At 43.6% G+C, this 24,435-nt stretch overlaps 1 protein-coding gene and 1 long non-coding RNA gene across 2 annotated transcripts in view; one reads left to right on the top strand and one right to left on the bottom strand.

The window, feature by feature from the left end:
* The window catches only part of LOC125645281 (uncharacterized), a 35,809-nt gene extending 27,200 nt beyond the window's left edge, over nt 1–8,609 (bottom strand). The window contains exons 1-3 of the long non-coding RNA XR_007359274.2: nt 8,406–8,609; nt 7,064–7,147; nt 4,450–4,573 (exon numbers count right to left, since the gene is read on the bottom strand). This is a non-coding gene — a long non-coding RNA (uncharacterized LOC125645281). The remainder of the gene's footprint in view (nt 1–4,449; nt 4,574–7,063; nt 7,148–8,405) is intronic.
* A 100-nt stretch (nt 8,610–8,709) lies between these two features.
* Nucleotides 8,710–24,435, top strand: part of LOC125645347 (galanin receptor type 1-like) — a 33,299-nt gene continuing 17,573 nt past the window's right edge. Inside the window, exons 1-2 of the mRNA XM_048870743.2 lie at nt 8,710–9,817; nt 11,620–11,685. Coding sequence (XP_048726700.1) covers nt 9,116–9,817; nt 11,620–11,685 — 768 coding nt within the window. The 5' untranslated portion in view covers nt 8,710–9,115. The remainder of the gene's footprint in view (nt 9,818–11,619; nt 11,686–24,435) is intronic.

Raw genomic sequence — 24,435 nt, 5'->3', positions numbered from 1 at the left:
AGGGAGAACCTCAGCACTTTAAGTGAAACTTTAATAGCATCACTACTTCTATTTATCGGGGCATCTATGCTGCTCACACCAGCACAGTACCTGGGCATCTAACAAAAGGATTATCAGATCGCCAGTCTTAAGTTTGCCTCCAACTTCCACAACTCAACATAGTTCCTGAAAAATCTAAGCAAACATTTGCTTCCACCTTGTGCTGAATCAAATTAATAATAATAATAATAATAAAATAATAATAATAATACCCAACTAGTTGAGATATACATTAACAAATATTTTAGATGCAAGGTATGTGTGTGTAGTCCGTCAGTTCAACGATAACATTTTCATGCTCTCTCTTTTCGTAGATTCTGGAGTGACTGACGTCCAAACCATGACATGCATGCTCATGAGCAAATGGGGCAGACAAAGTCATGGGTGAGCATCTTGGTAGTTATAGCAGTAGTATGACTGCTTTTCCCTCGCAGCTAACAATCGATTACTTGTGTCCTCTTCAAAGGCTTGGAAAGCTCTGAGTGTTGTGCATAGCCATGCTGATCTATGTAATGTAGCCTTCTCAAGATCATCCAGTTTTATTGCACCAAAGTGTATGCTGTTCTTGATGCTGTCCTTGGAGCGCTTTCTGGGGTGGCCTTGATTCTGGTGTCCTTGCACCAATTCTCCTTGTTTGACTCCATTTGAAATAGGAAAGGAGTCAGTGAGATCTCCATTAAAAAGTGCCTGGCCTTGCATCCCCTCATGAAAATAAATGAATGATCTTTACCAGTTTTGGTGGGCAACCAAGTTTTCTGAGAATCATTCATAATCCTTCTCTATCGACTGTATCAAATGCTTTTATCAGATCAATGAAAACACTGAAAAGACTCATGGTTTTGTTAAATACATTTTTCTTGTATTTGCCTGATACTGAAAAGCATGTCTATGGTGCTACAACCAGGGATCCAGGGTTTCCCTCTGTTCCCGGTGTGCCTGGGAGGCAGACACGACCGGGGCCACCGCCGTTTTTGCGTCCCCCCCCGCCCCCACCTGCCATCCCGGCCGCACACCCATGTTGAGCTCCCCAAAGCTCCCATTGGCTGCGGTTCCCAGCCAATGGGAGCTGCAGGGGATGGTGCCTGCAGGCTTGGGCAGCACACGGAGCCCTCTGCTCCCCACCCACCCCCAGAGGCTGCAGGGATGTGGTGCCGGCCACTCCCAACAGTGGCCTGGGACCAGGGCCTTAGCCCCACTGCGCCACTGGGCTGGCAATCCCGTGGGCCGGATTGAAAGCCCTGATAGCTCGGATCCAGCCCATGGGCCATAGTTTTCCCTCCCCTGGGTTAGACAAACACCTGGCAGGGATGGTCTAGATAATACTTAGTCCTGCCATGAGTGCAGGGGACTGGACTAAATGACTTCTCAAGGTCCCTTCCAGTCCTATGTGACGAGAATTTTGAACCAATTAGTGGTGAAATAGGCAAAGCAGGGAATAGATTTTACAATATGATTAATCTCCTTGAAAAATGAGAAATTTATGCAAATGAGATTTGCATTTTGCCTTGACTAATTACTGATTTTCCCCTGAGAAAACAAACCAATTTTACATGTTTTAAATTAGAAGTTTTAAATCAGAAGATTTAGTCTTTAAAATTAACTGCTTGTAGCTGACTGGGTACTTTAAGTAACCAGCAGTCAATTGGTGGAATTAATTAATTATAGCAGAGGGTCACGGTCAACCACTTTAGCAGAATTTAGGGACTGACTCATTTCCATGATCAATTTGTGTTTATGCAAATAACAGTATACACATGACAAGCATAGTTAAATCATGGTTCTAGGTAAAGTTAATCTGCATTAAGAGCTGGAGGCCCCCAGGGTCAATCAGCAGGGTAGATCAGAACCTTCACACAACTTTTAATGATTCTTCTTGTAGAACTACAGACGGGGGGTTACAAGCCTAAAAGGTGGTTCGTCACAAGGCTTGAAAGTCTGGACAGCCTGTCAGATCTCTAAGACGGTTACAGGACAGTTACCTCCCCTAACCCATGAAAATTCAGTGTGCAGAGAGGACAAGGGATTGACATGCTAAGGCCTCTTTATATGTGTAATTAGAGGATTCAGCAATGCAGGAAGACGGAAGAGCAAAGAGTAATAATCGTGCAAAGATGTAGCTGAGAAATTAGAGTTCAGGTCAGATCTCATTGAAAAGATTGAGTTTTTTCCCCCCTCACAAAGTTTTAGTTCTTAGGCACATATAAAAACTTGTATAAAATAGTTACTCAGAACTTAAGTTTCTCCTACCTCATCCAGGTTTAACTTACTGGCTCATGACTTGTTATTGAAGCCCTAACACCTGACATTGCAACCACTACACACTGTTATTAGTCCTACTCACATGAGAGCCCCCCCGAACTGAATGATAATACTAATAAATAAGGTTTACAGGATCTATGAGTTTAGGGCCAAAACTTACATTTGGCTTCCACTTTAGGTTCTGATTCTGCAATCCCTTGACTACAATGGTACATGCATGAGCTAATGAGGGTTAGCAGGAAGCGCCTACAAGATTGGGCACTTAAAACATGCATTCCACTGAAATGATGGGCTTGTTACAGAGTGCTGTAATTAGTCACTTCCAAGTTTGGAAGTCTAATGAGATTTATTTATACAGTAATTGAGGGAAGACTATTTGCTTCAGTTAATGCATCAATAAATTCCAGGCATAATTTAATGTATTCAGGCAATGGCTGTCTTGCTAATTTGATGGCACTGATAGCTCTCATTTCCCTACAGTCTGGTGTTTAATTCTCAGTGACCTTACTTAGCACTGAAGCTAGCTCAGTGACTGGATGGTGATACATTACTGTCTTTTCTACAATTAAGCTGAATAGTGCATAAAAGGCTGTCGCTCAGTCCTAAACAACACTGGCTCTGTTCTTTCATCGAACAATCAACACTCAACAGTTGCAGACATTTGGAATTAGGCAAAAGCAGGGACATGATTTTACAAGTGGAATGAAAATATTTGACTAAAAATCAGTATCTAATTGTGACCGCTCTTGTTCAGTCAACATGTTACATTTTTAGCAAAAAAAAAAAACATTAAGAAGATAGAAAGTATTTTTCAATGAAGTCCAGTTGACACTTTGAAACCAGTTTTACACTTTATGAAGTCACTAGTGTTTTTTAAAAAACCTGTATGTTACCAAGTGTTCAAGCAAACAGTCCATCTGGTTCTCCACTATCACATAATCCCTTTTCAGAGTGGTAGCCGTGTTAGTCTGATTCAGCAAAAATAACGAGGAGTCCTTGTGGCACCTGGACTCCTCATTATTTTTACATAATCCCTTATAACTCACCAGGCCCACAGCTCCCAACAACGAGCCTCTATTAATTGTTATTATTACTACATCCTTTCCATACCAATGTTGACACAAAGGGCAGACACTACTCTTCCATAACTAGAGTTCTTATGATAATTACTTTTAGCACTTGCTGCTTCTAAGCTAGTTCCTTGTTTCTCAAGTTCAGACTGATCTGATATTTGTATAGCCGTGCATAGAGTTAAGTCTGTGTTTTATTGTTGTTGTTGTGAAAGGTTCTTGTCTACAAGACCCATAATTAACCTTTACAATTTTAGCTTTACAAAGTAGCCTTTACAATTAACTTTACAAAGTAACATTTACAAATTTGCAAATGACCACAAATATCAATTTTGGTAGAACTGTGTATTTCATGCTGGTGAAAGTTGTCATACTGAGGCTCTATTTCTCTTTCAGGGCTTCCCAGAGCAATAGGAGCAGGTGAAGGGAGGCAGAACCTTATCTCTTGCATCCTACAGATGGGATAACCAGGGGAGGCTGAGGGGATGGTTACTGGACGGGGAAGCATACTAGGGTTGCCAAAGGCCGGCATTAGCCCCATCAGCCCAAGTCCTCTTAGGCCAGCTGTGCTCTCTGGGGCAATGAAGATCACAACACCGCGGATCAGAGGTGGTGCTAGCCCAGTGGGGGCCCCATGCAAGAATATTATCGGGACCCCTCTGACCTTCACCCCCGCCCCCAATACACTAATTGCATTATTTCCACAAACCAAAAAATATGCTAACCCACCTGTTAAAATATCTACATTAAACAAGATGAATGGTATTTGGGGGGTAATACTACATCGGAGGCTCATTGAGCAGCTTGGGTCCCTAAGCCATTGCTTAGTCTGCTTATGTCTGGCACCACCATTGCTCAGGATGAAGGATGTGAGCTGGGGCAAAGTGTTCTCAGTCAAGTGGATGGGCTACAGATCCAACTTGCAGAGGAGATGAGAAGAATCCAGAGCCTGATCATCTTTAGGAACTTTGCAGAGCCATCCTGTCTGAGAAAGCCTTTCCACCATAAGTGACACTCATGATATGAGCAGCCCTTTTATTCCCCCCTCTCCAAAAAAACCCCCCAAATCTTAAAAACCTACCTCAAGCAGAATTCTGACTCCATAAGGAGAGAAGTGCTGGAGACTCAGTGAAGGCACTGGGGAGCTAGCTCCTGATGCTGATTTTACATGGGAGATACTATGATGATGGGCAGCAGGATAAATCCTTAGACAGAGGAGAGATAAACAGATTAGCTCTGTCCTATCAACCCCAGGCAGCTCCCCAAAAGCCCCAGCTCTCCCAGCACCCCCACCTCCTGGGTTGGGCACTAAGTCTGACACGCCCCACCCCACCCCCCAACACACACAGACACACACAGTTCCTCCATGTGGCTGAGTGAGAACCAGCATTGGGGTGGAGGGAAGGGGTAGAGAATAGGCACCGGTGGAGGCAGAGGCTGCAGGCTCAGCAGATGCCACAGCTGCCTGTGGTGGCCGCCAGGAGACACTACAGCTGGTACCAAGCCCAGCTGGATGAATGACATCCAATCACAATGGGCCGTGGGGCTGCGAGTGACACTCTGCTGCCTCCCCCACGGTCCAGAATGTTGCGTAACTTAGATCGATCCCCCCCATGTAGACCAGGCCTTCCAGTGCTTCTGTGGCTGGCTGGTGCTTCCTTCTCTCCGCTTCTCTGGGCTTTCTGCCTCACCTTCACTCACCACAAACCTTCACACAACAATGCCCAGAGAAACCCCTCACCCTCCATGCGCACTGCACAGGACGTTGTTTTGGGCAGTAACATTTGCCTGTGGACGGAGCGGAGGATGCTGTTGTTTCAGCTAGGTGGTTCCACGAAGGAGTTTACCTGTATCCCAAATGAAGGGTGGCTGTTCTACCCATCAGTTTCAGTGAGAATTAACCCAAACCATAACACTGCACAATAAATAGGCAAGTATTTTGCCCTTCATGTGTGGATATAGTAAGACTTGCCATCTGCCAATATCTCCTACAGTGCGTAAGCAACTCAAAGGGTACACACTGCAGCTGGGAGCATGCCTTCTAGCCCCCATGGACAGGCTCCAGCTAGCGTGCTAAAAATAGTCGTGTGGACATTACAGCTCAGGAAGCAGCTCTGGCTCTCAAGACAACCCATTCTCTTGGGTCTGAGTTTGGGTGGCTAGCCTGAGCCTGTGGCAGAATCGCAATGTCCACATTGCTCTTTTAAGTGCGCTAGCTCAAGCCAAGCTATCAGAAGTCTGTCTACCCAGTGTGGGAGCCAGAGGCTTGTTCCCAGCTGCTGTGTAAACATATCCAAACAGCCAATGCAAAATACATTTATTTCAATTCCATAATCAGCTGTACTATTAATGAAACTTCATGCCAGTGTCTGATTAACTTAACAGTTTGAGAAAAGATGGGCCAAGTTTGATGACTTCAGTAAAAGAATAAAATTACTGTCACTCAGAGGCAATACTGCCTCAGCTCTGCTGTCTTACCTCGCCCTTGTATGATAACCTCTTGCAATAATTGGTGGGAGGGGAAATCAATTCTACTGCCAATTGTCATTAATAAAAAGCTTGAAGGGTTGAAATCTCAGCAATTTTTCCTAATTTAAAACCCCTTTCTTAAAACTGGATTTTAAATTAAATAACCCCTTAGCAGGACTAGGGGGAATTTATCAAGGCTCTTTAATAGGGATTTATCTTTCCCAGAGAAAACAAGTAAGAGTATAACAGAGAGGACAATAGCTTGTCATTATTACAAGTGTTTTTCCAAGAGTCTGGAGGCTTAAAGTGCTAATGTTCAGCCATCAATTTAACCACAGCCATCAATGTAAGAAGTGGTTTGTTAGGTACCTCATATTCCATGTAATTAGGAGATGTTACTCTTATTAACATTCACATACTAGGAAAATGATTCTGTACTTTTATTCACAGGCTGCCTGAATGCTACCAATATGATCTCAACTTTTACTACTTTTTAAACACAGGCATGCTGCTTTTCCCCTTCTTAATGTTGTATGCATTGTTATGACTGGGGGGCAGGGTATAGGTGCTGGAAGTAGGATTGCTGGGGGTGCTGCACTCCTTGGCTTGAAGTGGTTTCCATCATATACAAGATTTACAGTTTGGTTCAATGGCTCTCAGCACCCCCACTGTACAAAGTGTTCCAGCACCCCTCAAGTCCCCTCCAGCATGCCTTTTCTTGTTTTTAAAGCATCTTTCTCCAAAAGCTTTGTTCCTACTGCTAAAACAAACACATCTTTTGTTTTAAGACAGCTGTCTGATCTCCGAGTACCACTGGTCCGGCTCCCAGAGGGGAGAATCACAGATTTCCAAACTCATTTGGACCTGCAGGGTAAGAATTGTGGATGCCCCCGGACCAGTCTAGAAGTGGGAAATTGCAAAATTCCATTAAGATGGGCCTTATGCCTTTACATAACACCTGAGGAGATGCACTCAACCCAGAATGGGGTGCGGTTACCCCTGTAACTGTGACAGATGGGATGAAATCAAACAAAAAAACCTCTGAGGAATTATCAGAAAAATATCCTAGCAAAATCATCTTTTATTCTGAAGAGAAGCAGAAAGCCTCGCTCTTGGGTGATTTAAAATTAGAATGGACAAAGCCATAAAATACAAAAGGGAACAATCCAATAGAATAGACTACAGGACAAGTAACTTGAGGTCTTTTCCATGTCTGATTTACTCACCTTCAAAACATCCCTTGTATCAGGTATCCAGCTCCTAGGAAATGATTGCAAGGTTTAAATCTGCTGAACTGAAGACCCTTCATCCTAAAAACAAACATCAATTGCTTTAGCGCCCATTTAAAATTTCTCTTGTACAATAAATGCTAATATTAGCATCAACCACCTTTCATAATTAAGAAATCGTTTACTCTATTGTAGTGCTGCTAAGGAGCGCACCCCTTTACAGATTGCTCAGAAAAGCATTGTCGGATGCTGAAACTCAAGATTTGTTACACACTTATGGAAATCAATGCATGGGAAAAACTGCACCACTCAAATTAAACACAGTCACTTTTTGAGGAGTTTCATTCACATAGCTGAACTGCCTCATAGCTGCTCAGGCATTTACCTCTCCTCATGTATACACTTGAGAATAAACTGCTTCTCAACTCCCTGTAACCTGTTACACAGCTATATTGCTATTCTGATTCTAACAGTGTGCCCCAAAAGATAGCAGGACTATGCCATGGGCTGCCACTGTTAGTTGATCCTTCAGTGCAGTGGCGTTTTGCAGAACTCCATATCTGCTTCTCTGGCATAGATACTCCTTTGAGGGAAACTCATACTAATCCTGGACTCTTCCCATTGCTATTAAGGATAAGGAACAAGTTTCCCTGGTTCCGAATAACACCAATTAAATGTCACTGGGAACTTAATTCCTGATTGATCCAGAAAGGGAAGGGGATGCCAGCATTTCAGTGTGGGGGCACCAGGTTTCCCAATATGAGCTCAGTAATTCATTAGAGACAAGCCAGCAAAGCAAGTCAGTTCTAAACTGCAACAGTTAACACGCCTAGAAACTAAGGGACCACATCCTTCTCCCAGTGAAATCAAGTTGCCATTAACTCCAGCACGAGCCTACCATGCTGGCACGTCTGTGTTGCATTGTGCAGGAGATCCTGTAGGTACTATCCATGGGGTGCAGGCAAAGCTGGATCCTAACGGACAGAACAAAAATTTTAACTGCAATTTCCACTGCCTATATGGAGAACCAGAATTTGGTCCACCCAACAAAAGGCGCTCCATGCTTCCAGACTTTTGTGACCCTGTTGCACTGAGGTCTGAATTTGTTTGCACTAGTAGCAGTTATGCCTATGCTCTATTTAGGTGTTTAGAATTTTGTGAGCATCCAAGAACTGTCAGAAGCCAGCTGCTCATTCTGGGTTTTTGCTGCACTCCTGCCAGGATGCAGCAAGGTCCAGCTAGTTTGTGCACTGGCATCAGGTAAATCCCTTCCCTTTTGATAGTGCAATTTAAGGGCTGGCAGAATCCAGGTTTTACAGCTATAAAATCCTGCTCTTACCTCTTTCCCTGTCCTTGCAACAGGTGCTCCCCAGCTCTACTCCTTGGGAGGGCCGTACAGATTTTCCCTGGGCAGCTGCTGTTGGATCAGCCTCTTTAAATCAGAACTCATCTTTGCTGTCCTCCCCCTTCCTCATGTGCATGCCTGCCGGGGTGGAGGAGACCGGGGCTTCTCCTCTAAAGGAATCAGGGCCCGGGCAGCTCCCCGGTTAACTTAGCTCCATTGCTGTGAGCGCAGCTGGGGACGGGAGGGGGGGGCGGCAGCTGGATAAGTGTGGGTGGAGAAGGGAGGCGTGGAGCAAAGGAGCTGGAGCAGCGCGGATTGCACTCAAAGCTCCCAGTGCATACGCAGCCCCTCTGGCATGTGCTCCATTCTCTAGTCCCTCTGCTTCTGGCACATCACCACCACCGCCAGCTGCTGCTGAGCCCCCTGCACTGTCAACAGCACCCAGGAGCGAGGTCAGAGAGCCTGAACAGAGCCCCAGAGAAGAAGCCCCCCAGGAGCCCAAACCCTGCAACTGGAGGAACCTACATTCTCTTCACCCCCTGGAGAAAGAGTCCAGGCAGAGACACCCCAGAAGGAGGGAGCTCTTTGAAGCAGGGCCACTGAGCACCAAATATCTCAGACAGACCGCCGCTGTGGGCACTGGGAGTGGCCCCGAGCAGGCACCCCCAAGGATCCAGTCTCTCCCCTGTACCTACCCTGGCTCCATGGAGGAGGAGGAGGCTGTACTGTCTCCTGGGGCTAACAGCACTGAGTGCGGCGTCGGGGCTAACTGGACAGGCACCCCAGTGTGTTGGCTGCAAGTGTCGGGGGGTGGCCCCGCAGTCGTGATTGTGCCTGTGCTCTTCGGGCTGATCTTCATGCTGGGCATGGTGGGGAACACGCTGGTGTTAGTGGTGCTGGGGCGAATCCGATCTGGGGGACGCCCTTCACGCAGCGCCACCAACATCTTCATCCTCAACCTGAGCATTGCAGATTTCTCATTCCTGCTCTTCTGCGTCCCCTTCCAAGCCACCATCTACTCCCTGCCCGAGTGGGTCTTCGGCGCCTTCTTCTGCAAGTGGGTTCACTACCTGGCCATGGCCACCATGCTCGTCAGCATCTTCACCCTGGTGGCCATGTCTGTGGACAGATACATCGCCGTGGTGCACGCCAAGCGCTCGCCCTGCATCCGCAGCAAACGCAATGCCTCCCTGGGCGTGGGCATCATCTGGCTGCTGTCACTGCTCATTGCCATCCCTGTGGCCCAGCACCAGGCCCTCATGAGTGGCCACCAGCAGGCACCCAACAGCTCCTTCTGCTGGGAGCAGTGGGCTGATGATTCAGCTGCCAAGCAAATCTACAAGGTGACCATCCTGGTGGTGGGGTACCTGCTGCCCCTGGTGCTCATTACCTGCTGCTATGCCAAGGTGGGTGAAGGGAGAGGAGGGGGAGGTAAGTGGCGGTCTTATAAGGGGTTCCAAAATTGCCAGTTTCCCTTACTTCCTACGCCAGGACTCATGATCAATCTATCCACCCCATATTCCCGACGGATGGAAATAACCCCCACCACTCCTTGTTCCTTTCCTAAAGCTGAGGCTATCAATTCCACACCAGAGTGGGAGTGGGTGAAAAGAGGGGAGTGGGCAAAATTGGGGTAACATAACAGATCTCCAAATATTTATTTGCCTATTCCCTCCCCAGGATTGATGGGTGAGGGCACTGAAACAATCCCCATGTATGCCTTCTCCAGGATTGACAGAGACTTACCCCTTACCAGCCACCCCAACTCCCATGCTGATTTTTGTAGCTTTACAATCGTTTTCCTACTTTTGTAAAATGTTCCTCCCTGTGTTGCTGGGCGAGACCCACAAAAAAGGGAAATACTGTTAAGAGACTTTTTCTCAGACCGTTAAGCTACAGTATTAGGTAATGCTTCCAATTAAAGTGACTTAAGTTGCTGTCCCTTTAAGATTAACTGAATATTCTACCAGTATAACAAATCTTTTTTTAAAGTGTATGCTTGAAATTTCAGTAATAGGATTTACATTAGAAAGAGGCCTTAACTCTTCTACTGTGTTTATACTGAAATCTCTAATCTCTGTCCCTGTGTGTGTGAGGGAAAAAAAGCCCTAATATACAATCTTTCAATAAAGAGCTTAGCTTCCCCTATGGTAGCTTAAATTGATGCTGGTTTCTTTCCAGTTCATTGCTTATGGTGTGTGTACTGGCAAATGGCATGTGAATGACATTTAATAGATGGATTTTCTTATAAATAATTGATTTAGGTACATTAGTCTCCTGGCTCCAATAGCCAGAGTATAATAATTGCCTGGTTACAGCACTGCTGTAATTGTGTTTTTAAAGGTTAATTTAAATTCTGTTAGCGCACTGAATAGAAATTATCTTCTTAATAGTTTGTTGGTTTGTTTGGTTTTTTATAGTCCTGCATCTCTTTGAAGTCAGAACCTACAGGTATGTCTACACTTAAAATGCTACAGCTGCCGTAGCCGTTCAGTGTAGACTCTACCTACACCAACGAGAGGGGTTCTCCCCTCAGGGTAGGTAATCCACCGCTCCAAAAGGCAATAGCTAGGTCAATGGATGAATTCTTCCATTGACCTAGCACTATCTGCATGGGGACTTAAATCGGCCTAACAACGCAGCTCAGGGGTGTGGATTTTTCACACCCCGACCGACATAGTGAAACTGACCTAATTTTCTAGTGTAGACCAGACCTAGATAAGTAACTTTAAATTCAAGTTTCAGAGTGCCCAGTTCATAGTTATGCAGTAAGTGCCCTATACTGACTGGATGCAGAACTGACAGTGAGGTACTGACCATGTTACATCTTTATGGGACTTATAAATGTAGTTGAGTTAACCTGATCCAAAGTCCATCAAAGCTGCCATGGACTTCAACAAGCTTTGGGTCACGCTGTTTATGTATAATGAGCAACTCCTTGTCCAATCTTAGCTTTTTTCATAATTTTCCCCAGGAAACAAGCTTTTAGAAGAAACCTTAAGAGTTAAAATCTGGAGCTGAAAATTTCAAAATGTATTTAACAAAGCATTGAAATAGACTTTTGTTGAACTCTAACATCTTCGCAAATCAGTTCTTTTCATTCTTAAATGTTTCTACAAGCTGCAAGGCCATAGACAAACACACACAGCCTGTAATAGCATTTGTGCATGTGGTGTCTACTGCTAAATTATTATTATTTTTTTTTTAGGTTTTATATCATCTTCATAAAAAAGTGAAGAACATTTCCAAGAAGTCGGAGAGATCAAAGAAAAAGGTAAAATAAAAGCACTTCCTTAAGTCTGTGGAAGCAATTAATTATAAACTTTACTTCTATCATATCCTGAATATAATGTACTGCATATGACAGATCTTTAAATTGACTAATGGCTCTATATGCTATACCTGTGATTAGACTGGGGGCAGTCCAGGAGCACAGGTGAGAAAAGAGTGGAAGGGTCAGGAGCAGAGAAGTTCAGCGCTCCACCCACTGAAGTGACACTGTCAGCATTTATGTAGGTGAATGGGATGCTCAGCCGCCTCACTGCTGGGCTATACACAGTACAAGACTGTGGCATTACCTGCCTCCCTCCTTCCTGGAATTCCGTGAAAAGGCAGTAGCAGGAGTCAAGCTCTCTTAATTTGCTGGGAAGCTGAAAGGAGAAATGAATGGGTGGCCCATCCTCCCCCTGGGTTCCTGGAGAGGATTGCAAGGAGCAGCAGAGTTGCAGACCTGACAGGGCTCTGTCCCTCTCTTTCCTTCTGAATTCATTGGTGCTGCAGCAGCAAGAAACAGGCTTCGTTCTCCTGTCAGAAAGTTGAGGATGCAGTGAGTGGGAGATCCATTCTGCTTGGAGGAGCACAGGAACCCATACTGATAATTATATTAAAAATAATTCCTTATAGGATATATCCCTGGAAACTACGTGGGAGGCCTTTAAATCAGAATAAGGGGACACATTATCTCATAAGAAAAGAAAGACATAAGCAAAAACAGGTAGACTTTTAGGAGCCAATTTATTAGTTGGCAGAAGCAATATTATTTGACTAATAATGCAAATTTACTCCAAGAGATGAAGAATGCAAAAAGAGGATTTAAAAGCACTGATAACAGGAAAGAAAAACAGACAGCTCTCTTATTTGCCAACCAAAGGCTTTATGAATGAGGGAACAAATCTGGCAGATTACTAGTCAGACCAATTTCCAACAGAAAATCCAGAACAGCCTTAAGGACAAAAAATGGAATATTCCAAAAAACAAGGGTTCTTAACAAAGTGCTAGTGGAATATTGCTGAGAGAGAAATACTAGCAAATATGCAAACATGGAGGAACTGGGAGCATGTACTGCAGGATTTTAAAATGCCCAGACTGACACATAATGACAGAGTAGTACTACATGGCACAACAACACAGGAAAAAATAAAGATGGTAATCTCACTACTAAAATCAGGGGGAAAATCCTGGACCAGATAGAGTCATGTTGAATTCTATAAAATGTTTAAAACATGGGCAACTCCATTGTTAGCAAATGTATTTCAGTCTTCCTGAGCAACAGAGTGCTTACCAAATATCTTCTATCAAGCAGATACAGTTTTGATACCTAAACAAAATAAGGGCTTATCAGATCAAGCATTTTACAGGTCCATTTCTTTAAATATAGGTAGTACTATTTTAACTAAAATATTAGCATCCAGATTAGAGACAATAATGCCTAAATTAGTACACCAAAGCAAAACTGCCTTTATAGAAAAGGAAGAAGCCCTTTAAATAACGTAGAAAATTCCTATGTGGTATAGGGTTCCAAGAGTGCTAATAAAGAAGCCTGCATTCTAACTATGGATGCAGAAAAGGCTTTTAACTTGGTAGAACACCCATTTTTGTTTAGAAATATGATTTTGGGGAACACTTTCAGAAGTGGATTGAAATCTACAAAAAATCCTATAGCATGTATGTGGGGAAATATCAAAAAGGCTGCATTGATACCATTCTACAGAGAAACAAGACAAGGGTATCCCTTATCACTCTTATTATTTGAGGGGCATTGAAGAAATTCAGGCAATCAGTGTTCTGGGAACAGAAAACAAAATTTCATTATCCTTATGCTTGTTGTACAAGATATAAATAAAAGTTGGCTAGTATCACAAGAAATAATCAAAGCTTTTGGTTAGGAATCGACACAGACTAAACTACTCCAGATCAGATACTATTCCTGGGCTTCAGAAGATACCCAATAAATGATAAATCCCCACAGAAAAGTAGTGGATGATACTTTAATGACTAAATATGTAATTTTAATCACCTTAAGTGTGGGGGTGGGGACTAAATATTGAGTCATTAATGAAAATTATTTAAAAAGACTTGAAAGGTAGGCATTACCATTGACTTTGACAGGTAGAATTGTGTATTTTAAATGAATATCTTACCCAGGGTCTTGTCTCTTTTTTCCATGGTTCCCTTTACACCTCCCAAAAATTAGTCAGGAATTTTTTTAAAAAACCTATTCGAAGATTCCTGTGGTCAAACTGGAAATCAAGAATCAAAACAGAATGGTGGGAATGTCCTGGTGCTATCAGACTTCAAGAGATATTATAGGGTGACGCACATTAGACTGGTACAGGAATGGATTTCTCAGAGAAAATCCATCACAAATACAGATAGAACAGAAAATGGCAAAACCCAATCGCATATAAATTGTGTGCTGGACTCTTATCCCAAAATTCTGGCACCAATGAAATATTGCCCACTACTTAAAAGTGCACTGACTGGTTGGGCATATGTGAGGTACTTGACCAAACAAAAATAAATATAATAAATAATAAATAAAAAATAGAGCTTTCAAAGCCATGTTGAATAAGGAAGATTTTAGATATTGGGGCAAATATCTCTATAATAAGTGGAAGGATTTCTTTATGGATGGCCAACCCTTAAAAAACAAACAGATGTCACTGAAATATTTTCTGAAAAAGAATGTGCAATCAGAGGGGTATGGAGGGCGGGAGGGGGTTCAGGGCTGGGGCAGAGGGTTGGGGTTCAGGAGGGGTCATGGGTGCAGGCTCCATGCAGTGCTTACCTCAAACAGCTCTCAGAAGCAGTGGCATGTCCCTGCTCCGGCTCCTATGCAGAAGCATAGCCAGGAGGCTCTGTGTGCTGCCCCGGCTGCAGGCGCCGCCCCTGCAGCTCCCATTTGCCAGCAAGTTGCCAGCCAATTGGAGCTGTGGGGGCAGTGTGCAGATCCTCCTGGCTGCCCCTATGCGGAGGAGGAACATGGCACTGCTTCCGGGAGCCATGCGAAGCCCTGGCATGCACTGAGCGGGGCAAGCCCCCAACCCCACTCCCTGGCTGGAGCTTGAGGGTTGGATTAAAACCTCTGAAGGGCCGGATGCAGCCCCCGGGCCATAGTTTGCCCACCCCTGCATTAACCTGTATATCTTGGCCAAAAGCTCATTTGGATAGCTACATGCTGTTTATCATGAAAATATCCCTGCCACGTCAATTGAATAGCTTCCTGCCCTAAACTGTCTAACCCAGGAGGTGGTTGCAGTGCAGTGGTGTAGGTGACCTGATTTCTCTGTATTATGTGCACTAAGTTAAACTCTGGGATTCATCAGGCGGAAAGTTGATGTTAGGAATACAGCAATCATGTTTAAGTGTCTCAGGCAACAAAAATCAGGCAATTCAGAGACAAGATTGAACCATTGTTCAGCCTGCACTTACTACATAATATTCCATTGTGTGCAGCAGAATATTTGAAATTATTCTGTACAGTGATTCTGGAGCTAATCTAAAGTCCACTATCTACACCATTTTTGGATCTGTGTGTGCTCCCAGTAGTGAATCCTTTATTGATCTTACCTAACCGGACGGAGAGACTGCCGAGACTCATCAAGCCCTCGGATCGCTACCCCTTCCTGCTTCTCCACGTGGGCACCAATGATACTACCAAGAATGACCTTGAGTGGATCACTGTGGACTACGTGGCTCTGGGAAGAAGGATAAAGGAGTTTGAGGTGCAAGTGGTGTTCTTGTCCATCCTCCCCGTAGAAGGAAAAGGCCTGGGTAGGGACCGTCGAATCGTGGAAGTCAACGAATGGCTACGCAGGTGGTGTCGGAGAGAAGGCTTTGGATTCTTTGACCATGGGATGGTGTTCCATGAAGGAGGAGTGCTGGGCAGAGACAGGCTCCATCTTACGAAGAGAGGGAAGAGCATCTTTGCGAGCAGGCTGGCTAACCTAGTGAGGAGGGCTTTAAACTTTAAACGGGGGAAGGAGACCAAAGCCCTGAGGTAAGTGGGAAAGCGGGATACCGGGAGGAAGCACAGGCAGGAACGTTGAGGGGAGGGCTCCTGCCTCATACTGAGAACGAGGAGCAATCAGCAGGTTATCTCAAGTGCTTATATACGAAAGCACAAAGCCTTGGAAACAAGCAGGGAGAACTGGAGGTCCTGGTGATGTCAAGGAATTATGACGTGATTGGAATAACAGAGACTTGGTGGGATAACTCACATGACTGGAGTACTGTCAGGGATGGTTATAAACTGTTCAGGAAGGACAGGCAGGGCAGAAAAGGTGGGGGAGTAGCACTGTATGTAAGGGAGCAGTATGACTGCTCAGAGCTCCGGTACGAAACTGCAGAAAAACCTGACTGTCTCTGGATTAAGTTTAGAAGTGTGAGCAACAAGAGTGATGTAGTGGTGGGAGTCTGCTATAGACCACCGGACCAGGGGGATGAGGTGGATGAGGCTTTCTTCCGGCAACTTGCAGAAGCTACTAGATCGCACGCCCTGGTTCTCATGGATGACTTTAAATTTTCCTGATATCTGCTGGGAGAGCAATACAGTGGTGTACAGACAATCCAGGAAGTTTTTGGAAAGCGTAGGGGACAATTTCCTGGTGCAAGTGCTAGAGGAGCCAACTAGGGGGGGAGCTTTTCTTGACCTGCTGCTCACAAACCGGGAAGAATTAGTGGGGGAAGCAAAAGTGGATGGGAATCTGGGAGGCAGTGACCATGAGTTGGTTGAGTTCAGGATCCTGACACAGGGAAGAAAGGTAAGCAGCAGGATACGGACCCTGGACTTCAGGAAAGCAGACTTCGACTCCCTCAGGGAACGGATGGGTAGGATCCCCTGGGGGACTAACATGAAGGGGAAAGGAGTCCAGGAGAGCTGGCTGTATTTCAAGGAATCCCTGTTGAGGTTACAGGGACAAACCATCCCGATGAGTCGAAAGAATAGTAAATATGGCAGGCGACCAGCTTGGCTTAATGGTGAAATCCTAGCGGATCTTAAACATAAAAAAGAAGCTTACAAGAAGTGGAAGGTTGGACATATGACCAGGGAAGAGTATAAAAATATTGCTCGGGCATGTAGGAATGAAATCAGGAGGGCCAAATCGCACCTGGAGTTGCAGCTAGCAAGAAATGTCAAGAGTAACAAGAAGGGTTTCTTCAGGTATATTGGCAACAAGAAGAAAGCCAAGGAAAGTGTGGGCCCCTTACTGAATGAGGGAGGCAACCTAGTGACAGAGGATGTGGAAAAAGCTAATGTACTCAATGCTTTTTTTGCCTCTGTCTTCACGAACAAGGTCAGCTCCCAGACTGCTGCGCTGGGCATCACAACATGGGGAGTAGATGGCCAGCCCTCTGTGGAGAAAGAAGTGGTTAAGGACTATTTAGAAAAGCTGGACGTGCACAAGTCCATGGGGCCGGATGAGTTGCATCCGAGAGTGCTAAAGGGATTGGCGGCTGTGATTGCAGAGCCATTGGCCATTATCTTTGAAAACTCATGGCGAACGGGGGAAGTCCAGGTGACTGGAAAAAGGCTAATGTAGTGCCAATCTTTAAAAAAGGGAAGAAGGAGGATCCCGGGAACTACAGGCCAGTCAGCCTCACCTCAGTCCCCGGAAAAATCGTGGAGCAGGTCCTCAAAGAATCAATCCTGAAGCACTTACATGAGAGGAAAGTGATCAGGAACAGTCAGCATGGATTCACCAAGGGAAGGTCATGCCTGACTAATCTAATCGCCTTCTCTGATGAGATTACTGGTTCTGTGGATGAAGGGAAAGCAGTGGATGTATTGTTTCTTGACTTTAGCAAAGGTTTTGACACGGTCTCCCACAGTATTCTTGTCAGCAAGTTAAAGAAGTATGGGCTGGATGAATGCACTATAAGGTGGGTAGAAAGTTGGCTAGATTGTCGGGCTCAATGGGTAGTGATCAATGGCTCCGTGTCTAGTTGGCAGCCGGTGTCAAGTGGAGTGCCCCAGGGGTCGGTCCTGGGGCTGGTTTTGTTCAATATCTTCATAAATGATCTGTAGGATGGTGTGGATTACACTCTCAGCAAATTTGCGGATGATACTAAACTAGGAGGAGTGGTAGACACGCTGGAGGGCAGGGATAGGATACAGAGGGACCTAGACAAATTGGAGGATTGGGCCAAAAGAAATCTGATGAGGTTCAAGAAGGATAAGTGCAGGTCCCTGCACTTAGAACGGAAGAACCCAATGCACAGCTACAGACTAGGGACCGAATGGCTAGGCAGCAGTTCTGCAGAAAAGCACCTAGGGGTGACAGTGGACGAGAAGCTGGATATGAGTCAGCAGTGTGCCCTTGTTGCCAAGAAGGCTAATGGCATTTTGGGATGTATAAGTAGGGGCATAGCGAGCAGATCGAGGGACGTGATCGTTCCCCTCTATTCGACATTGGTGAGGCCTCATCTGGAGTACTGTGTCCAGTTTTGGGCCCCACACCAGAAGAAGGATGTGGATAAATTGGAGAGAGTCCAGCGAAGGGCAACAAAAATGATTAGGGGTCTGGAACACATGACTTATGAGGAGAGGCTGAGGGAACTGGGATTGTTTAGTCTGCAGAAGAGAAGAATGAGAGGGGATTTGATAGCTGCTTTCAACTACCTGAGAGGTGGTTCCAGAGAGGATGGTTCTAGACTATTCTCAGTGGTAGAAGATGAGAGGATAAGGAGTAATGGTCTCAAGTTGCAGTGGGGGAGGTTTAGGTTGGATATTAGGAAAAACTTTTTCACTAGGAGGGTTGTGAAACACTGGATTGCGTTACCTAGGGAGGTGGTAGAATCTCCTTCCTTAGAAGTTTTTAAGGTCAGGCTTGACAAAGCCCTGGCTGGGATGATTTAATTGGGGATTGGTCCTGCTTTGAGCAGGGGGTTGGACTAGATGACCTCCTGAGGTCCCTTCCAACCCTGATATTCTATGATTCTATGATTTTAACCCTGCCTCAAATTAATCTCTGCTGAACTGTTCACCCATGCTTTAATATTTACCCATGAGTATCTCAGCTACTTTGTGGAATTGCCCACCTACAGGAGACAGGACCAGATCCAAAATTTTATGAGGAGCTCACTGGAACTCAATGATTTTGTTACCTATTTTGAATAACTAAAGGCAGTTCACTGTAGCTTATACAAGATGATAAGAAAATCAAATTAAGGTACTTTACCAAGACGTTCCTCCATCTCTTTGTACTTCTAATACTTTCCACCACAATATTGTCTTTCTCTAGCCAGTAATGCAGGCATTATTGTCCAATTTATTAGCTCACTACAAGTTACTGTTATCAGAATACAGAGACAATGACCTAAGCTAAAGTGCTGCGGCTATAGCAATAAATACTGTGGCAGTATTAGAATCCAGCAAAAGCAGTTCTCCAAACATTTGTTTAATATCATTAAATTTAACATCCCTGTGGTGGGGAAAACACCACAGCAGCCCAACACTGTCGCATTTAATTTCAGAAAGGGGGACTATGCAAAAATGAGGAAGTTAGTTAAACAGAAACTAAAAGGTTCAGTGCCAAAAATGAAATCCTTGTAAGCTGCATGGAAACTTTTTAAAGACACCATAATAGAGCCTCAACTTAAATGTATACCCCAAATTAAAAAACATAGTAATAAAACCAAAAAAGTGCCACCGTGGCTAAACAACAAAATAAAAGAAGCAGTGAGAGACAAAAAAGGCATCCTTTAAAAGTGAAAGTTAAATCCTAGTGAGGAAAATAGGAGCATAAACTCTGGCAAGTGAAGTGTAAAAATATAATTAGGAAGGCCAAAAAAAGAATTTGAAGAACAGCTAGCCAAAGACCCAAAAAGTAATAGAAAAAAATGTATAAGTACATCAGAAGCAGGAAGCCTGCTAAACAACCAGTGGGGCCACTGGACAATTGAGATGCTAAAGGAGCATTCAAGGATGATAAGGCCATTGTGGAGAAACTAAATGAATTCTTTGCATCAGTCTTCACAGCTGAGGATGTAAAGGAGTTTCCCAAACCTGAGCCATTCTTTTTAGGTGATAAATCTGAGGAACTGTCCCAGATTGAGGTGTCATTAAAGGAGGTTTTGGAACAAATTGATAAACTAAACGGTAATAAGTCACGAGAACCAGATGGTATTCACCCAAGTGTTCTGAAGGAACGCAAATGTGAAATTGCAGAACTACTAACTGTAATTTGTAACCTCTCATTTAAATCAGCTTCTGTACCAAATGACTGGAGGATAGCTAATGTGACACCAATTTTTAAAAAGGGCTGCAGAGGTGATCCGGCAATTACAGGCCAGTAAGCCTGACTTCAGTACCGGGTAAACAGGTTGAAACTATAGTAAAGAACAAAACTGTCAGATGCATAAATGAACATAATTTATTGGGGAAGAGTTGCAGATGATACAAAACTACTCAAGACAGTTAAGTCCCAAACAGACTGTGAAGAGCTACAAAAGGATCTCACAAAACTGGGTGACTGGGCAACAAAATGGCAGATGAAATTCAATGTTGATAAATGGAAAGTAATGCACTTTGGAAAATAACATCCCAACTGTACGTATAAAATGATGGGGTCTAAAATAACTGTTACCACTCAAGAAAGAGATCTTGGAGTTGTGGATAGTTCTCTGAAATCATCCACTCAATGTGCAGCGGCAGTCAAAAAAGCTAACACAGTATCGGGAAGCATTAAGAAAGGAATAGAGAATAAGATAGAAAATATCATATTGACTCTATATAAATCCATGGTATGCCCACATCTTGAATGCTGCATGCAGATGTGGTCTCCCCATCTCAAAAAAGATATATTGGAATTGGAAAAGGTTCAGAAAAGGATAACAAAAATGATTAAGAATATGGAATGGCTTCTGTATGAGGAGAGATTAATAAAACTGGGATTTTTCAGTTTGGAAAAGAGACAATTAAGAGGGGATATGATAGAGGACTATAAAATCATGACTGGTGTGGAGAAAGTAAAAAAGAAAGTGTTATTTCCTCCTTCTCATAACACACCATCTAGGGATCACCAAATGAAATTAATAGGCAGTAGGTTTAAAACAAACAAAAGAAAGTATTTTCTCACACAATGCACAGTCAACCTGTGGAACTCCCTGCCAGAGGATTTTGTGAAGGCCAAGACTATAACAGGGTTCAAAAAAGAACTAAATAAGTTCATGGAAGATAGGTCCATCAATGGCTATTAGCCAGGATGGGCAGGGATGGTGTCCCTACCCTCTGTTTGCCAGAAGCCTGGAATGAGTGACAGATAACTTGATGATTACCTATTCTGTTCATTCCCTCTGGGACACCTGGCATTGGCCACTGTTGGAAGACAGGATACTGGTCTAGATGGACCTTTGGTCTGACCCAGTATGGCTGTTCTTATGTTCCTATAGTCAATCCCTAGCCCTTTATCAGATGTGTTTTTTCAAGTCACCTGATGTTTTGTCAATAGGCACCACAAGTGCTGGCAGAGCAGATGTCACTACCCCACAGAGGTGCCCCAACACTGACTTGGAGGTGCCACCTTCTGGGATGATGGGGTCCTGCCAACAAGTATTCCAGGTGGTGTTAATGTTGGTGGTTGTTGCTAAGGAACTGGATCATTTACTTCAGAGACCACTGCACAGCCAGCAGATGGTAAGGTAACAGAATTTAGGGACCTATTTTACCATTCTTATTCAAGTAAATCTTCCATTGATTTCCATGGAAAATGAGCCTCAGTAAAGAGTGTAAGATCAGGTCCATAGTCGATACAGATTCAGGGTATTGAAAAGCTAGTGTCCTGGCTATGAAACGCCATCACTCATGAGCAGTCCCTGCACCTTAATATTGCATAAAATTTATCAAGTATTGTCCATGGTATTCAGTGCTTGCCAACACAGGTCTCTTACAGTGGATCTACTTGTTCAAAAGCAGATTCAGTTTTAAATGATGAGCTAACACAGCAATACATCATTTGATGACACTGGTATAGTTATAGTGGAAACTCCAAGTTTACGAAGGCTTAAAACAACATTCTAGTTGAGTTTTAGACCTGTAACTCAGCATTTCTACTGATTCAGACAGCAAAACCAGCTGCTGACTCACCAGTACATAATTTAAAGCTATTGCAGAGATTCTGCCAGTCTTTTATGTGAATAAATTGTTGAGTTGGGGCTTTAATACATAATCATCATAACCATTTTCATTTAACTATATGTAGCACTTATTATTTCCATTATATATAATATATATGGTTTTCCATATATTGTATTCAGTAGCAAACTCACCCAGTGTAGCTAGGTGCTGTACGTACATGATCCCTGCCCCGAACAGTTGACAATCCAAGTCTTAGTAAGTTACTTGTGTAGACTTTTACCCCTGTTATGTGTGAAATTGTGCAGACTTGAAGGGGTACCAACTGCAGCCAGGTTTGAAAACGTAATGCTGAGTATAAAATGACTTGTAAACATATCCTCTAGAAGTACTGTAATATACACAACCAGTTTTCTGGGAATTCTGTTTACCTACTGCTCGGTAATGAGAAACTAGCTTAATTTTCCAAAAGTGAAGCTAAGGAAGATCAGAAACTATATTAGAATAATTCTCCTTGGGATCTTTTCCCCCTCATAATTAGCTTTTAATAGCTGCATTAAATTGCTCATTTCAGATGCAAGCTATTCTCCCAATATTAGAAATATTAGAAATATACTGCTAACTGCATTGTATTATCCATTCTATCTTAGAATTAGGTATTTGTTCTAATAGTGTTTTTATAGCCAGTCCTGTCTAGGTATTCAGGAACTTTCTTACTTACAAAAGTGAACTATGGTGGCAAGTGTAACAGTGACTGGACAAGTTTCTGACTTGAGGTATAGTTCCACCATTTAAAAGCTAAAAGACTCTTTCTTTTACTCTGACCATGAGTCTCTTCTCCTTACCCTAAATTTACTGCTCCTCTCATCAGTCATAGCTTTGAAAGCTAATCAGAAACATGAGTAAACAGATGCTATTCAGTAGGTGCCGAGGAAATACACAAATCACCTTGCCAATACTCTTTTTTATCCTACTCCTCTCTCCTCTGCTTTCTTACCTTTTGTCAACAGGGCTTCCATTTGCCATGCTATCATGGCAATTTGAAAAGGCTCATAGGACCGAATGAGGCTGGTTATTCTGAAGTTTCAAACAGTGACTGATTAAACTACATGTAGTGTGAAGAGTGGAACAAATAGCAAAGATAGGGTGTAGCAAATAGCAAAGATAGCAGTAAAATGCTCAGAGAGGCACACAAGTGTGGTAACGTCTCACTCTAAAAATGTGTGCCATACCACGGAGTGGCAGCAGTAGCTGCTATAGATAGTCGTGGTGTGATTGCAGTGTACATCTTCTTGGTTATCCATCATTGAGGGAGCAAAAAGGACAGTGCTTTTGTACCCGTGAATGGTGGATCCCAGCCATGCGGGTTTGTGATGCTGGAAGATCGCTTTAGGTAAGAAACTACTTTAGACAAGGATTTTAGCCTGGCAAAGCTAAATTGAGACTCTAAAAAGCGTGTTTTGCTTTTGTTTCAGATGTAACTATTTCTGTTGCCACTATTAGCCCTACTCAATATCTCTTACCCTTTGATAATAAACTCACTAACTGTATGTCAATGCTCTGATGTGATAAAAGGACCTGATCCCAAATTGTACCAATCAAACGGTGTGTGTTCCATTCCCTTGGAAATAGCGAACCTGATAGGTCTTGTGAGTGTCCAGTGACAGGGGCTGAATATTACAGGGGACACTTCAGAGGTGCCTGAGGACTGGGGCACAACAAGTGTTAACCTGCAAGGCAAAGGAAGGGCTAGCAGATCCCTGAGGAGATGGTTTAGGTGACTAACAGACTGAAAGTGTCAGGGAGCTGACACCCAGGTTAGCATCAGCAAGTCTCTCTCTCACTATGTGTGTGTGTGTGGGGGACGGGGGGACGGGGACATACAGTCCTGGGCACCTTGAGAAAAAGTGTCACAAAGTGATCACCCATTTTTATGTTATTAGTACTTAACATGAAATCAAACTTACTCTTCAGTGTGAGTCCTGTCTTGTGGTATGACACCTTTTACTTTCTCATTTTGGTACTCTTCACTCAGCAAGTGCTCTCACATCTCCCTTCTTTTCACAAGCAGGATTGGATTGTCATTTTCTTTCCCAGTTTGATTCAGCCATTTCATTTCCCCTCATAAGCAGTCTCTACTAGGCAGTTCTCTCAGGCGTTCTCAATTCTTGCATGTTCTTTCAAAATGTTTTTAAAACATGTAGAGTGTCAGCCACTGGCACAGTAGGTATTGCAAAGAACACTTCACAACAGGCCTTGATAGAAATTGAATTACTTCTTGTAGTTTTTATTAAACTACCTTCCCTCTTATATAACTAATTGGTCTGGTAGAGCGACAAGCGGATTTATTACAAACCTGGTCTTAAAAAAAGCAACAACTCTAAAAGATGAACAGCTTTCACTTTACTATTTTGTTTCAAGCTGTCTGCACAAAGCTGCTTGCTTCATGTCTGAAAGTCTAAGAATAATTTGGAAGCTGCAGAACCTCTAGTTCTCTAAAATATGCTTATAATTTCACAGTGATCAAAGCATAATTGCCTTAATTTATCAAATGTAAAATTAGCATAAAAACATGGTCTCTTTGAATGAGGTGACAGTTTTATGTCTAGACTTGATTTGTATCTTCCGCTAGCACATTGAGATGGAAAACAAAGTGCAGTCATCTTAACT

This window comes from Caretta caretta, chromosome 12 (assembly GCF_965140235.1).
Source record: "Caretta caretta isolate rCarCar2 chromosome 12, rCarCar1.hap1, whole genome shotgun sequence".
In the NCBI taxonomy this organism is placed as follows: Eukaryota; Metazoa; Chordata; order Testudines; family Cheloniidae; genus Caretta; species Caretta caretta.
The sequence above is the reverse complement of the archived record's forward strand: the minus strand, read 5'-3'. Positions and strand labels throughout refer to the sequence as shown.